The following is a 15,947-nucleotide window of genomic DNA, read 5'->3' on the forward strand; positions in this document are numbered from 1 at the left end:
AAATTAGGTTGTGTCCGAGGCCAGGGGATTTCATGGCGCAGCCATTTCACGGAAAGCCACCTGGAGCCTCCTGCTCAGCCCCTGCAGGCAGCAAGCTCAGCTCCTGCGGGCTGGCAGGCGGCTCCGGGGGCTTTATCCCCGCACATCTGTCGCTGGAAGGTGAGGTGGGGATGCAAAGCCCCCGGGGCCGCGGGGGTCCCTCCCTGGCGGGATTTTCCAAACAATCTCCCGCTGCCGGGAGCTCCGGGGCTCCGTGGGGTGTGTGGGATGGATGAGCCGTGCTTCGGGTCACTGCGGGGAAGCCCCGGGCCGAGCGTGCCCCTCTCAGGTGCCCGGGCAGCAGGCTGCCCTGCGAGCCCTGCTCCCCTCGCTTTGCTCTGCGGCTCCCAGCGCAGCCCCGGGAGCCGGGAGCGCCGAGGATGGAATGTCAGGATCCGTCCCAGCTGCCGCGGGGCCTGAGCGGGGTCACCCCACCCATCACGGAGTGACCCCGCTGCTCCCCCGCGCCCTCCTCGCCTGGGGGGCCGCGTGTGACCGAGCCCGAAGGGCGGCAGGGCTGGGGGTGCCCGACCCGCGTCCCCGCGGGGAGCCGGGAATGTCACCGCCTTTCAAGTGGGGTCACTTTTCGGCAGCTGGCCGGAGGGGAGGGGTCCCAGGGGTCGCCCCCTTTGGGGGGGGCATCAAAGGCTCCCCCAGGAGCCGTATCCGTGTCACTGGGGGGACATCCCGTGTCACTGGGGCGCGCTGGGAGCTTTGGAGGCTGCGGGGGCTGCGGTGCCTCCCAGGCTGCGGATCCCTCCCCGTCCTCACGCCGCTGTTTCCCAGGCAGGGGAGGGGAGGGGAGGGGAAGGGGGGCGAGACCCCGCGCTGGCCTCCCAGCCAGGCCTGGAATGTCATTCCCAGCCAGAGCCACAGCGGGAAACGCCCCGAGGTCCCTGCTCTGTGTGGGGATTTGAAATAAAAAATGAAAAGTGGGTGCAAGCAAAGGGCCCCCAGCCCCAGGGAGTTGGGGTCTGTCACCGTGAGAGCTGGGCTCTGCCCTGTGGGAACTGGGTCCGTCCCAGGGGGATGTGGCACCGTCCCTGCGTGTGGCACCATTCCAGGGAGCGCTGGGTGCCGCATCCACGGGGCTGGGAGAGCAGAGGGCGTGGGAGGCTGAGATCCCGGGGAGGAAGGGGCCGGGTGGCCCCATGCCTTTGGGGGACACGTGGCAGTGTCCAAGCAGGGGTACTGTGCTGCAAGGGCTTCCCCACCGCCCAAAAATCCACTGCTGGGGCTCCACCCGTGCTCCAGCCCCTGCTCCTGCCTCAGTTTCCCCCCAGGAGAACCAGACCTGCCTGAGCCTCCCGGACCAGAGGAGCAAGTCCTGGAGGGGGAGGAGGGCCGGGAGCAGGCTGGGACTCGCTCCTGGCAGCGCTGGCTCGGGGCTGCCCACACAGCGCCCAGGTGAGACAGAACCTGCCCCCTGCCCCTGCCCGTGCCTGTGCCCAAGAGCTGCCTGCGAGGAAAACCATCCCCGAGGGCTGGCCCCTACCTGGCTCAGGTGTGCCAGGGTGTCACTGGGTGTTCCGGGGTGTCCCCAGTTGGTGCAGCCTCCATCCCCAGCACCCGAGGCTGTGGCTGAGAGCCAGCACACTCACTGCACCTCTGGGTCACCAGGGATGGGGTGGCACACGCTGCAGGATGTGTCCCGCTTCTCCTCACGCCCTCCTCCCCCCATACCCGCTCCTCACTCTGGGTGTGCAGAGCAAAGGGTCCAGGGTGCCCAGCAAGGGCTTGGTGCCCACCCGGGGGACCAGAGCTGAGCCCCAGCCCACCAGAAGCCCTGTGGGGACTCAGGTGTCCCCACACCACTGTCCCTCTGCAGAGGCCTGGCTGCATGGCCAGGACACCCCTGGGACTGAGGGGATCCCCCTCCTCTGGGAGCCCCCAGAGCTGAGCAGCGAGCGCCCTGCAAGGGGACGGGGAGGGGAGTGGCCCACGGACAGACACACGAAGCCGCTGCTGAAGTCTCATTTCCTGAGACACCAGGCTAAAAATAATCCCCTTTTCTTGCGGTCCTGTGCTCGTTAAGTGCTGCCATGTCACATTAGAGCTGGGCGGGAGCCTGTCCCCCACCCCCAGCCGGCTGCTCGCCCTCTGGCATGGAGGGAAACTGAGGCACAGGTCCCGCTGGGGTGCTCCTGCCCGGGGTTTATCCCTGCCTGGCACTGCTGGCCCCATCCTGCGTGGGGCTGAGCGCCCAGGGTGGTCCCGGCTGCTCAGGACCCCCGGCCATTCAGACAGGATGGGGGCGGTGGGGCTGGATGTACCCGTGGGACAGAGATTGTGGGGCTGGGGGAGCCGTGGGCTGGGGTGGGAGGGGATGGGGGAACCCCGGTTTGAGGAGGGGGCTGGGGCCGTCTCGTGGGCCGGGAATGCATTATGGGGTGGGGGCCGTGGAGCCGAGGACAGCCGGGGGGATGGGGTCCTGCCAAGCCCCAGGGACCTGAGGCTCCACACTGGGCTTTTGGGGTGGGGGCTTCAGGGTGCTGCAGAGGGGCAGGCGTACTGCTCCCCCATGCCCAGCACAGACCAGTCTCCCCAGTTGCCCCAGGGCGGCCCAGGCGCTCTCCCAGGAGCCCCAGAGCCACATCCTGCCCCCAGCCCCCCGTGTGACACCAGGGTGGGACGTGTCCCCCCCCGTCCCCTTTTCCACACCCTTGGAGTCTCCACCAGGCTTGGGGTCCCCCCGTCCCAGGGCGCATCCCCGCTGCGCCACCCCTTCCCAGGCGCTGACGCCTCCCAGTTCAGCCCAGTTCAGCCCAGTTCAGTCCCGTCCGGCGGGTGCTGCTGGCTCCAGTCCCTGCTTTCGTGCCGCCGGGCGCGGAGGCGCTCGCAGGGCTGCGGTTGAGTCACCCCGGGCACAGCACCGGCCGGGCCGGGGGCACCGCGCACCCACCGGGTCCCCGAGGGGTGCTGGGGGGCGCCGAGCCGCGGAGACCCCCCCACCTGGGCAGGTAAGGGGGGCGTGGGGCCGAGCCGGGGCCGGGGGCTGGCCCCGCTCCTCTGCCCCGCTCCGGGGCTGCGCACACCCTCCTCCCTGTGCCCCCGGGGGGAGCGTGGGCTGGGGGCTCCGCCTTTGAGGGGTGACTCCTCTTGTCCCCCCGCTGTGACAGACCTGGCTCTGGCCCGGGTCTGAGGCCCCCGGGACGGGTCCCTGGTGCCGGGAGGAGGCGAGGGGGTCCGGGCAGCCCTGGGCTGTGTTCCAGGCGACTGGGACCTGCCTGGGGGCTGGGGGCTCACCCGGGAGGGGCTGGCCCTGGGTGCACTTTGGGGAGGGGGCCTGGGGGTGTTTCTCCCCCCCTCCCCCTCCATCTTGGGGCTGCCTGCAATGAGAAAAGGGGGGCGTGCAACCCCCAGCCGCGGCTCGTCGGGGAGGTTTAACTGGTTTGACTGGTGCCCCGTGCGGGGTGGGGGGCCCGGTGCCCGGCACCCCCCTGCGCACCGGCGGGGCTCTGCCGCTCCTTCACGGCTCGGTTTTGGGGACCCCGCGGGAACGGGGCACCGCAGCAGCGCCTGGCTCAGACTTAGGTGACATTTTTAGGTGGTGGCTCTGTTCCGGGGTGGGGGGACCCCCCCGTGTGCCGGCAGTAAACAGGATACGAGCGGCTGCGGCGGGGAGACAGCGGCAGCATCACCCCAGCCCCGGGGAGAGCCGGTTCGTGCCCCCCGAGACCCCTCCCAGGCCGATGTCGGGGGCGGGGGGCTGGTGGGTGTCCCAGGTCGCCCCGAGGGGGGCAGGGGGTGTTGGGGTTCCCTGTGTGTGCCGGGGGGTTCCCTGGTGCTGGTTTGCTGCGGCGGGGTTGGCATCCATTATGCTCAGGTCCTGGGCTGGGGGCTTGGGCTGGGGGCTCTCTCCCCCAGGGCACCTGTGGGGCAGGGAAAGGACCCTCGGAGGGGCTGGGCACAGGCTGGGACAGGGCCACCCGTGGGACACCCCAAGGCTTGGCTCTGTGGGTGCCCAGGAACCTGGGGGGTGCCCGGGGGGTTCAGGCTGGTCCTGCCCCACGGCTGCTGCAATTTCCTGCCCTCGGTGACACCAGGCAGCGCTTTCCCAACACCGGGGACAGGAAGGGCCGCGCTGAGGCAGCGCCGGGCATGGGGCAAGACCCCTCTGGGAGATGTGATGGGCTGAGCACGGTCTCAGCCCGGTTCGGGCTCAGCCCATGGTGGGGCAGCCAAGCCCCTTCTGCCATCTGTCCGTGCGCCCTGGCAGCCGGTGAATCCCTGGGAAAGCGGCAGGGGCAGAGCCAGCCCTGAGCAAACACGCTGGGCAAACAGCGGCCGCGGGCAGGGCTGGCCTGGCGCGGAGCCGGCAGCGGGAGGAGCGGCGCGGTGTCCCCGGGCTGCCCGCGCCCTCCTCCGGGCACCCTGGGCGCCGGCCGGCTCCTCGTTCGTGGCCGGGGGGTCGCGGGGGTGTGCGGGGGGTGCGGGCTGAGCTCGCCCCCTTGTCCTTCCAGCGGGATGAGCGGGGGGGATCCCCCCCAGCGGCCCCCAGCTGCCTCTCCAGATGCTGGCATCGCTGGTGCACGCCCGGCACGCTGAGCAGCCCGTGTCCCCAGCCGGGCCAGCCCCGCGGGCTGTCCCCGGGCTGTCCCCGCCGCCCCGCATGGCGCTGCAGCCCGAGCTGCTGGACCTGAGCTTCCTGACGGAGGAGGAGCGGAGCTCCATCGCCCGGGTGCTGCAGCGGGACTGGCAGCTCCGCCGGCGGGAGGAGGGCCGCATCAGGTGGGCTGGGGGTCCCTGCCGGTGTCACCCTTGGGGACAGCGTGGGGCCCCCAGCAGCAGTTCCATGGGGTCCCCCCGGGGGACCGAGCAGCCGGGCCGAGGGTCCCCTGCCCACCGGGGATGGGGTCACACCAGCACCGAGGGTCCCACAGGCCCTGGAGGGGGGGTTGGCTGCTGGGGCCGCTCCATCGGCTGGGGAGGCTCTGGGCAGTGCCACACGGGCCGATGGCAGCGCCAGCGTGGGGGTCCCGATGTCCCTTCCCGCCCACCAGCAAACTCCGCAAGTCGGTGTCGGACCCGGCGCGGCTGCGGAGCCTCACCGGGGACTGGTTCTGCGACGCCCGCGCCCAGCGCCACCAGCACCAGCTGGGCTCCGACCTGGTCCGAGCCTCCATCCGCCGCAGGAGGCGGCCCCGGGGTAGGCGAGGGGCGCTGGGGAGCGCCGGGAACGGGGGAGGGGGCTCCCTGGGGTCCCCAGGGCCGGGAGACAGGGCTCGGCCGCTGAGCTCCCTGGTGTCCCCAGGGCCGGGGGGACAGGGCTCGGCCGCTGAGCTCCCCGGTGTCCCCAGGGCCGGGGGGACAGGGCTCGGCCGCTGAGCTCCCTGGTGTCCCCAGGGCGGGGGGACAGGGCTCGGCCGCTGAGCTCCCTGGTGTCCCCAGGGCGGGGGGACAGGGCTCGGCCGCTGAGCTCCCCGGTGTCCCCAGGGCCGGGGGACAGGGCTCGGCCGCTGAGCTCCCCGGTGTCCCCAGGGCCGGGGGAGCTGGAGCGCGGCCCCAGCCTGGAGGCCATTGATGAGCCACTGGCAGAGGAGAGGGAGGATGAGGATGGTGCGTTGGAGACGGACGAGAGGTGAGGAGGAAGGAAGGAAGGAAGAGTGTCACCCCGCAGGTGCCCCGGGGCTGGTGGCATCCCCCTGGTACCCACTGGGGGTGGCTCAAGGGGCTGGAGGGGGCAGAAGCCCCGGTGGAGGGGATGGTGCAGGGCTGGTGTCTGCCCATCTGTCCATCATTCCAGGGCCTGGCTTTCCACCATCTGTCCACCACTGTCTCCCACCATCCCAGCATCTGTCTGTCCACCATCCCAGTGTCCATCTGTCCATCTGTCCCTTATCCCAGTGTCTCCCACTGTCCTGGTGTCTGGCTGAACACCATCTAGGCCAAACTAACGGTGGTCTCTTCCTGCAGTTCCCCCCCCGAGGAGGCACAGGAGACCACTGAGCCCCAGGTGGGTCCCTGCTGGGGGGTGGAGCAGCACCTGAACCCAGGTGATGGGTGGGGTTCACCCTGCAGCACCCCCAGTGCCATCCCAGGATTGTGCTGCACTGGGAGTGATGGGAAATGTCCCACAAATTGTCCCAGGGGTGTCCCTTGGGTCATCCCTCATCCTGTCCCCAGGAGCACAGAGGGAGGGGAGGGCTGGGGGAGCTGATGGGGGAGGAGGGGGGCCCAGGGTCCCTTTCTGACCCTTTCCCTCACAGCCCAGCCCCCCCAGCCTGGCCGTGGAGGGGACCCCGAGGTCACAGCCCATGCTGCAGGGTGACGTCCCCCGGGAGGAGCAGGACAGCCCGGCCCAGCCCCCCCCAGGTGAGTGGGATGGGGTCGGTGCTGGGGGGCTGGGGGCTGGAGCCCCCCATCACTTGCCAGCCTCCTCCTGCCCCCCACTGCGGCCCTTCAAGGGATCCCCCTCCTGCCCACCCTGCTGACCTGGACCCCCACCCACCCCTTGTCCTTGCAGGTGACACGGGAGGTCCCTCCCTCGGCTCGAGCAGCACGGAGGAGGATGAGGAGGAGGAGGAGGAGCCGGACTCGGCACACAGCGCTGGGCAGGTGGGATGGGGGCTGGGGGTTGGTGGGGCTGTATGGAACTGGAGGGGCTGTATGGGATTGGGGGGGCTGGAGAGGGTTGTAAGGAGTTTTGGAAGGGGTGTGGGGGGTTTTGGGGTCTGCAGGTGTCTGTGGGGGTTTTGGGGACCTGGGGGGACTGGACAAAGCCAGCACAGCATGGGCTGTACCCAAGCACCAGGCACTGCCGGGAGCTGGGTGTCCTCAGTGGGTCTGGGGGCCCAAGGGGGGGTGCTGACCCCTCTTTGCATTTCCAGAGACCAGAGACGCCCCAGACGGATCAGACGCCCCCAGACCCACTGTCCCCACAGAACGGCCACACCCCCCCGAGCCTGCTGAGCACCAGCTCCTCCGTGTCCAGCCTCAGCTCCTCCACAGTACGGGACTGGGAACGGGACTGGGAACGGGAATGGGAACGGGACTGGGAATGGGAATGGGAATGGGAATGGGAATGGGACTGGGAATGGGACTGGGAATGGGAACGGGAATGGGACTGGGGCTGGGAATGGGGCTGGGAATGGGAATGGGGCTGGGAATGGGACTGGGAATGGGACTGGGAATGAGAATAGGGCTGGGAATGGGACTGGGAATGGGGCTGGGAATGGGAATGGGAATGGGAATGGGAATGGGAATGGGAACGGGACTGGGAACGGGACTGGGAACAGGGCTGGGAATGTGACTGGGAATGGAAATGGGGCTGGGAATGGGACTGGATTTGAACTGGGGCTGGGTTTGACTGGGGCTGGGTTTGGCCTGGGGCTGGGGCTGTGAGTGGCGCTGGAACTGGGGCTGGGGTTTGTTCTGGGGCAGGGTGGGCACCTCCCCAGCCCCCTGGCTGTTTCCCCAGCTGAGCGGGAGCCTGATGAGCCTGTACAGCGAGGGGGAGCTGGGCCGGGTGGCCGTGCGGGGCTGCGTGCAGTTCTCCCTGCGCTACCAGGCGGCCGAGAAGGAGCTGCAGGTGCACGTCCTGCGCTGCCGCCAGCTGGCCGAGGCCAAGAAGCAGCGCTCGGACCCGTGAGTGCCCCGGCCCCGCGGCGCTGCCCGGGATGCCCCCCTGGCCCCACTGCCCCAGCTCGTTTCTCGGCCCCAGGTACATCAAGACCTACCTGCTGCCCGACAAGTCCAACCGCAGCAAGCGCAAGACCGCGGTGAGGAAGAGGAGCTTGGATCCCGTCTTCAACGAGACCCTCAAGGTTTCTGGCCCTCCTTTGGGGAGGCTTTGGAGGGTCCCCGTGGTTCCAGTTGGATGGGTGGGGACGGCTAATCTCACCCTGTGTCCCCTCCCCACCAGTACAAGCTGGAGAAGAGGGACCTGCAGGGCCGGACCCTGAACCTCTCCGTGTGGCACCACGACAGCCTGGGCAGGAACCTGTTCCTGGGCGAGGTGGAGGTGGCCCTGGCCACCTGGGACTGGGCCAACACACGGCCCGAGTGGTTCAGTCTCCAGCCACGGGTGAGCCCCCCACCTCCCGAGCCCCCCGCGGGTGCAGTGCCCCCGTAACCCCCCTGCTCCTCAGATGCCCATCCCCTCGGACGGCCTGGCCAGCCGCGGCAGCCTCAACCTGGCGCTCAAGTTCATCCCCGCCGGCTCGGAAGGTGAGAGGGGCCGGGGGCAGCGGGGGGGGCATGGCAGCGTGCCCTGACCCCTGGCATGGCAGCGTGCCCTGACCCCTGGCATGGCAGGGTGCCCTGACCCCTGGCATGGCAGCGTGCCCTGACCCCTGGCGTGGCAGCGTGCCCTGACCCCTGGCATGGCAGCGTGCCCTGACCCCTGGCATGGCAGGGTGCCCTGAGCCCTGGCATGCAGGGTGCCCTGACCCCTGGCGTGGCAGGGTGCCCTGACCCCTGGCGTGGCAGGGTGCCCTGACCCCTGGCGTGGCAGCGTGCCCTGACCCCTCTGGCCCGCAGGAGGGGGGATGCCACCCACGGGCGAGCTGCACATCTGGGTGAAGGATGCTCAGGGCCTCATCCCGCTGCAGAGCGGCACCGTGGACGCCTTCGTGCAGTGGTAAGGGTGGGGGTGACGCCGGGGGGCACCCGAGGGCAGCCGGGGTGTCCCCTGAGCCCAGTGTCACCCCAGCTACGTGCTGCCGGACGACAGCAAGGCCAGCCGGCAGAAGACGCGGGTGGTGAAGCGGAGCCTGAACCCCCTCTTCAACCACACCATGGTGTACGACGGCTTCCAGGCCAGGGACCTGGCCGAGGCCTGTGCCGAGTTCACCCTCTGGCACCACGAAGCCTTCTCCAAGCGCCAGCTGGGCGGCATCCGCCTCAGCCTGGGCACAGGTGAGAGCAGCGGTGGCCCCGGCCCCTCGGGGGTGTCCCCAGCCCCCGGGGTGTCCCCAGCCCCCGGGGTGTCCCCAGCCCCGGGGTGTCCCCAGCCCCAGCCCCCCGGGGGTGTCCCCAGCCCCTCTAGGGTGTCCCCAGCCCCCGGGGTGTCCCCAGCCCCAGCCCCCCGGGGGTGTCCCCAGCCCCTCTAGGGTGTCCCCAGCTCCCGGGGTGTCCCCAGCCCTGGGGTGTCCCCAGCCCCAGCCCTCCAGGGGTGTCCCCAGCCCCTGGGGTGTCCCCAGCCCCCGGCGCTGACGGGGTGCTCTCCCCGCAGGCAGCAGCTACGGGCTGCCCGTGGGCTGGATGGACTCGACGGCCGAGGAGCAGGGCGTGTGGGCGCAGCTGCTGCAGCAGCCCGGGCGCTGGGTGGAGGCGCTGCTGCCCCTGCGGACCGACCTGGTGCCCCGGGCGTAGCCCCCGAGGAGCCGCCGGGGCCGGCGGGACTGCGGGGCCTGGGCCGGCGCTGTGCGGGCTGGGGTCTGTGCCCTCCCCTCCCAGCAGCAATGAAGTGGCACCAGAGGGCACATCTGGCGGCTTTTTATTGCTGTGGGCACATCTGGGGGCTGTTTATTGCACTGGCCAGCATGCCCTGTGGGGCTGGAGCTGCTGCGTCCTGCTGCTCCCAGTGTGGGGCTGTGCCCTCCATCCCCGTCCCCCCAGCCCCTGGGGGCACTGCTCTGCCAGGATGCCCCTTTTCTTACTGGGATACCCCACCCTGGGCTGCCCTGTCCCCCTGGGACACCCACAGTGTTCCCAGTCACTGGTCACTGGGGGGACTGGAGTCGCTTGGGGCCACCCACCAGTCCCACCCTGTGGGAGAACAGCCAAGCCCACAAAGGCGTTTTTGCAACCAGAATCTCCCAGGACAGCCCCACTGCTGGGGCTGCGGGGTGACAATGACACAGACACCAGAAACTACAGGAAAATCCTTTATTGGTTTCTGTCCCCCCTGTTCCAGCTGGGGCTCTGCCCAGTGAGGGGTCCCCCACTGCCCCCCGTGGCCGTGTCCTCTGATCCCTGGGCGCCCTGGGTCCCCTGGGCGTCTGGCAAGCACGGGGGGGCCAAGGTGGAATTCAGGGCTGGAGGAGCCCCCCAGTCCAGCTGCACCCCTGGAGCAGCCGGGGGGCCGAGACCCCCGGAGCATCCCCGGTCCCACCCGGGGTCCTGGCTTTGCATAGTCGTGGTGGGGGGCTGCGCAGGGGGGACAGTCCGGCCGCAGGCAGGGAGACACCAGCGGTGGCCTCTTCACCTGGGGGGGACGGGGACAGCGCCCCCCGGCCTGGAGGGAGCTCAGATCCTGGTGCGTTGGACAGAGAGGAGACGTAGCAGGAAAGGTCCTGGGGGCTTCACCCTGGGGGCCCCAGACCCTCAGAGCCCCCAGGGAGGGGGTGGAGGTGTCCCAGTGCCCACCCACACCGTGGGGGAGGGTTGGACTGCACCGGAGGGAGGGGGGATCCCCTGCACCCCCCCAGCCACAGCAACCCCTGGACACGACACAGACACCGCCTGGCAGAGTTTAATGGGGGCAGCCCGAGCTACAAGCGTCACCCCACAGCACACGACACGCTGCCCCCTCCCCAAAACAGCACACAGAAAGAGGGTGGGGGCGAGGGACGCCCCCAGCCCCCCCAGAGCACACAGAGGCACAGCAAAAGCACACAGCAAGGCCCTGGCTCCACTCCTCTGGCGGGCACGGGGGGATCAGGGCACGGCCGGGTGCTCCGGCCAAAATGCCACAGCGAAAACACCCGGGAGCCCACGAGGGGAAGAGGGGACCCCCGGCCCCACCAGCCTCAAGGCTGTGGGGAGGCAGTGGGGCAGGGGGTGCTGAGAGTGGGAAGGGGGCTGCTGGGGCCAAACTGGGGCCAAACTGGGAGCCCTGTGGTTCCCGTGCTGACAAGGAGGCTCAGGGTGAGGCTGGGGGCACTCAGGTGGCAGAAGGGGCTCTATGGGGCTGCCCCCCTGGGGGCTCCATGCCAGAAAGGAGGAGAGGGGGCACCCCCTTCCTTTCCTTCCCTAACAACTGACAGGAAACAGCAAAACCAGTTGGGAAACACCCGTCATGCAGACCAGGAGGGAGGGCCCGCGCCCCGCTCTGCCCGGGGAGGTGCGAGGCAAGGGTGAAGCTCTGGGGGTGGGGGGACACCCCCTCCCCTCTGCCCAGCACCCAGCACCTACTGGTTGTCCTCTCTGGCAGCGTGGAAGGAAAGAGAGAGGGGGCACGGCCCCACATCAGACACAGCCACCCCGGGGTGAGGGGACAGCACCGAGCCCACCTGGCAGCTCCCAGGGACACATCTGGGACCCTCCTGCCCCCAGGGGGCTCAGAGCCAGGACACAGCCAGACAGACAGACAGACAGAGGAGGCAGGACAGCCAGACAAGGGGACAGGCAGGGGGACGAGAACCCGTCCATGTCCCAAATCATCCCCTGCAGTGTGGGGACAGACTGGCACAAAGAGCCACGGGACACAGCACAGTGGGGACACAGCACAGTGGGGACACAGGACAGTGGGGACACAGGACAGTGGGGACACAGGACAGTGGGGACACAGCACAGTGGGGACACAGCACAGTGAGGACTCAGCACAGTGGGGACACAGCACAGTGGGGTCACAGGACAGTGGGGACACAGGACAGTGGGGACACAGCACAGTGGGGACACAGCACAGTGGGGACACAGGACCGTGGGGACACGGACCCTCCCCAGGTGACACAGTCCCGGCTGTAGGATGGGCTTGGCCCGGCGCCCCTCCCTCCTGGATCCCGGGGGAGCACGGGGGTCCCTTACAGCGTTTGGTAGGTGCTGTCCTTGGACTTGATGAACTTGAAGAGGAAGAAGGCCACGGCCTGCACGCACAGCACCAGCACCATGCCCCCGATGAAGCTCGCCGTGTCGAAGCCGGGCGCGTGGAACTCGGGGCTGCCCGTCAGCGGGGCACTGGTGGTGGTGGTCCCTGGGGGCCAGGGGAAACGGGGGGTTTGGGGAGCCGTGGGTGCTGCTGGCACCCCTGAGTGCAGATGGGAACACCAAAGAGAGGGGATTTGGGGTGGCTGCTCAGGGAGGGATGGCAGCCCCCAGCTTGGGGCTGGGATGTCCCCACCAATCCGTGGCTCTTGGGACGGGCTCAGCCCCTTCCCAGAGCAGCTGGAGCTGCAGGAAAGGAGCCAGCAGCAAGAAGATCCCAGTGGATCAATAATTCAGCAGGCTCCAGGCTCCGGTTTCCCGCTGCGCTCTCCAGTTGCCCCTTACTGGAAGAGGCTCCTGCTCCACTCCCAGCCAGGCTGGAGCTGGCAGCGATTCCCAGCAGGGCTGGAATCAGGGCTTGCTCCTGGAGGGCTGATGGGTGCCACGAGCCACTGCATTGCCCAGTGCAGAGAGGGAACAGGGACAGGCCTCTGACCTGGGACAGTGGGGACATCCACTGGCCCAACACCAAGGTCAGCTCCGCTCGTCCCTCCCAAAGGGATGTGAGCTAGAGAGGGAAGAGCCTTGCTGGGACAACTCACTGGTCCCTGGGGCATCCAGGACCCCCATCCCACTGCCTCCCATCCCTCCCCAGACCCACTCACTTGTGGAGTGTGTCACTGGCTCCTTGCTATGGGATTCTGGAGGCTCTTCTGTGTGGGACTTCAGTGCTAGAGAAGGCAGGGACAGAGGGAAGGGCGTAAAAGGGGTGGCAGGGGACATTGCCACACACCCCAGCAGCCCTGGTGGGATTTCACCCCCTGGCCCTGGCCCCACAGCAGCACCTCTGTCCCAAAGGGTCTGGGGGTCTGGGCTGCGGGGTTACCTCGGCACAGGGCGCTGCTGTTGTAGAGTGCACAGGTCCCCGGCACTGCTGAGCCTCTCTGCACGCAGCTCCCGGCTCCTGGAGGAAGAGGAGCAGAGTTTTCCAGGGATCCCAAGCAGGGCAGCCACTGCTGCTCAGGCTCAGGGCTGCCCGGGGCACCTGAGGGGTTGGGACGAGGAGGTTTTGTTCCTGGAGTGGGCATCCACCCGAGGGTCTGGGAGGGGGCTCAGAGCTGCTCAGAGCCCCCGGCAGGGCCTTTGGGAGCAGCTGAGATGGTGAAAGCAGCTGGGACTGGGCACCCAAGGGTGCTGAGAGCCAACACCCCCCGGGCACGGCCCCGGTGCACTGACAGGGGCTGGGGAGGGCTGCTGAGAGCCCCTCGCTGTGCCCACCCAGCCGAGCCCCTCACCTGGCTCCTCGGGGGTCCCGCAGCCCACCCAGACGCAGGCGGTGCCGTTGTGGGAGTGGCTGCTGGCTGTGCACAGCTCGCAGGACCTCAGCTTGCCACACTCTCCTGCCAAAGGGAAAGGCCCCTGCAGCACTGGGGAGGGGGCTGGACCCCCAGCCCCATGGAGGGGCAATTCTGATGGTGCAGCAGGAGGGATGAAGGCCCATTCCATAGCACCAAACCCGTCCCCGTGGGGTGTTCGTAGCATCCAGTGAGGGGACCCGACAGCTGCCAGCACCCACCCAGCTCACACAGGGCTCCCCCAGCACCCACAACGCAGGAAACATCCCCGGCACGGGCATCTGGGATCCTTCGGCGGAGGCTGGAACGAGATGGAGCAGCAGCACCAGCCGGTGGGGGTTACCCGGGCAGTGCCGCCCCTCTGCCCGCCCAGGCCATCCCGCGGGACCCCCGTTCCCCGCCCGGGGAGGCGGTGAGTCACCCGCGTGTTTGCCGAGCTGCTCTTCCCCCACCCGCGCTCATCATTAATTTACAGCGCTGGCTGCCGAGGGAGGCTGCGGGAGCGCTGCCCGCCCCGCGTCCCGCGTTTCCCCGTCCCGGGAAGGAGCCGGGAGCCGCTCCCCACGCTGGGTGTGCTTCAGGCTCTCCGGGCAAACCCTCCTGGCAGGGCTCGCAGGAGGCTGCTGCGGGCCGGCGTTCCCCAGGGCACGGAGCAGGCACAGGGCACCCCTGCCGGCAGCGCTTCCCTTTGGAGCCACCGCTGCAGCCCCCCAGCTTTGAGGGGCTCCCAAAACCCATGCACGGCTGGAAGGAAAGCCCCTTCCCTTCTTTGCCAGGAAAAGCCAAGGGGGCAACTGGTGGCGTAAGGCAGGAAGCGGAGATGCTGCGGCCCCATTGCCATGGCTACGGGAGGGGGAGGTGGGCACGCCGCCGGCCCCCCCTCCAGCATTTGGAGACCTGCCGGGAGCCAATGGGAAAGTAGGACTTTGTTCGCAAGGGTTTAGGCAGGTTTATAATTTATTTTTATCGCGGCAGGCGCAGGAACAGACGTTCGAGCCCAGCGCTGTCAACTCCCGCTCCTGCCGTCAGGTGTGGGGAGGGAGGGGGCGGCCGGGGGCAGCCCCGCTCCCGGGGGTGCTCCGGGAACACGCGTGGGGCCCCTGGGATAAGTCAGGGTGGAAAGGTCTCCCTGCAGCAGCCGGGGGATGGGAGAGGGGGAGCAGAAGGAAGCCTGGGGTTTGCATAATTAATGCCCGGAGTTGCAGCAGCACCTCGGGAAGGAGGAGACGGCTCCGCTCCCCCTCTCCCCACCACGAGAGACCCACACTTTTTGGGGAGGAGCTCGGACCCTGCTCGCCGCTCGTCCCTCTGCAGCCCAGCGCACCCCCTGGCCCTCGGGGGTCCCAGCCCCCCGAGCACGGCTGGCAGCGGAGCAGGGGTCCCTCTCCCCCAAAACAAGGTCGGGCGACCGAGTCCCGCGGGGGCGAGAGAACCCCTGGGAAAAAAACAACCCCCACAAAAAAGTTCAGCTGCCCCGAAGCCGCGAAGGCCCGGGCTCCCCTCCCGCGCCCCCCGCCGTACCTGCGCGGGTGGGAGCGGGTCCGTGCGCGCAGAGCAGCGCGCACAGGAGCGCGCAGCGCAGCGCCGCGGCACCCGGCGGGGCCATGGCCCGGCCCGGCTCGGCTCGGCCCGGCTCGGCACGGTCCCAGCGGAGGTGTGTCCGCGGATCTCCCGGGAGAGCGGAGCGGAGCAGATGCGCGCCCGCGGGAGGCGGCCCCGGCGGCGGCGGGGGAGGGGGGGGCGGCCCCGCCTCGTCCCGCCCCGCCCCGCCCCGGCGGGCCCGGCCCGGGGCTGGGGGGGCTCCCACGGGGGGCGGCCCCCCCATCACACCCACACACCCACCGACCCACCCATCGGCCGTGGGAGAGCCGGGGCTGCCCGGACTGCCTACCTGCACCCCCTGTGCACACCTGTGCACACCTGTGCACACCTGTACACACCTGTACACAAGTGAACACACCTGTACACATCTGTACACAAGTGAACACACCTGTACACACTCGTACACTGCATACACCGCACACCTGCACATCCTGCACGCCCTGTACACACCTGCACGCTCCGTGTGCCTGCAGCCGGCCTGTGCCCAGCGCCCCGCGCCCCCTGCCCGCTCGGTCCGCGCCCCCTGCCCGCTCCAGGCCCGTGCCCGGGACACTCCGACCCCTCCCGGGGCCCCGGCCGGTCCCTGCCCGGGCTCCGAGGGGGCGGCCGCGGCCGTGGCCGTGTCCGGGACCACCGGGGTCTCCCGGTTCCCGCGGGGTCCCAGCAGAGCCGCAGCCCGGCCCGGGCTCATCGGGACCCCCTCTCTCCTCGGCGAGGACACATCGCCAGCGAAACGCGCGGGCTTCGAGGAACCGGCGCGGGGGAAGAGTCTGGAGGAGCGCAGCCCTCTCCTTCCTCCTCTCCTCCTCCTCCTCTCCGGGGGGAGCGCTCCCCGCAGCCCTTCCCGCAGCCCCCGGCCGGGCATTTCCGCTTCTCCGGGCCGTGAATTATTCAGCCCGCTGTGGGAACGTCCCACGGGGATCCCCCGCGGGAGGGGAGGGGAGGGGAGGGGAGGGCGCCGCGCAGCCCCGGCGGTGCGGGGGCAGGACCAGACCCATCCTCGGGCCCCCCACAGCCCCCAGACCTCCGCATTGCGGGGAGGGGGCCGAGCCAGCGGCGTTCCTCGTTCCCTCCCGCAGCTCGGCGGTGACCCGGGCTCGGGGGTCCCTCGGGGGCTCGGGGGTCCCTCGGGGGCGGCGGGCG

The 15,947-nt window shown here is 69.7% G+C and overlaps 2 protein-coding genes across 2 annotated transcripts; one reads left to right on the plus strand and one right to left on the minus strand.

Annotated features, from left to right (window-relative positions):
- Positions 1-4,552: 4,552 nt before the first annotated feature.
- On the plus strand, positions 4,553-9,354 carry SYTL1 (synaptotagmin like 1; the record flags this gene model as incomplete). Its single annotated transcript, XM_084222844.1, has 14 exons — positions 4,553-4,770; positions 5,043-5,188; positions 5,521-5,620; positions 5,956-5,995; positions 6,249-6,354; positions 6,506-6,597; positions 6,870-6,989; positions 7,460-7,626; positions 7,703-7,805; positions 7,904-8,065; positions 8,130-8,208; positions 8,521-8,620; positions 8,693-8,898; positions 9,215-9,354. 14 exons carry the CDS (start codon positions 4,553-4,555, stop codon positions 9,352-9,354), a joined length of 1,779 nt encoding a protein of 592 aa, XP_084078970.1.
- Positions 9,355-11,726: 2,372 nt separating this feature from the next.
- CD164L2 (CD164 molecule like 2) lies at positions 11,727-14,808 on the minus strand (the record flags this gene model as incomplete). Its single annotated transcript, XM_084222855.1, has 5 exons — positions 11,727-11,896; positions 12,513-12,578; positions 12,734-12,811; positions 13,143-13,247; positions 14,724-14,808. The coding sequence occupies 5 exons, from the start codon at positions 14,806-14,808 to the stop codon at positions 11,727-11,729; spliced, it is 504 nt and encodes a 167-aa protein (XP_084078981.1).
- Between the last annotated feature and the right edge of the window lie 1,139 nt (positions 14,809-15,947).

The sequence above is a fragment of the Fringilla coelebs genome, assembly GCF_963513975.1.
Source record: "Fringilla coelebs genome assembly, chromosome: 28".
Lineage (NCBI taxonomy): Eukaryota > Metazoa > Chordata > Aves > Passeriformes > Fringillidae > Fringilla > Fringilla coelebs.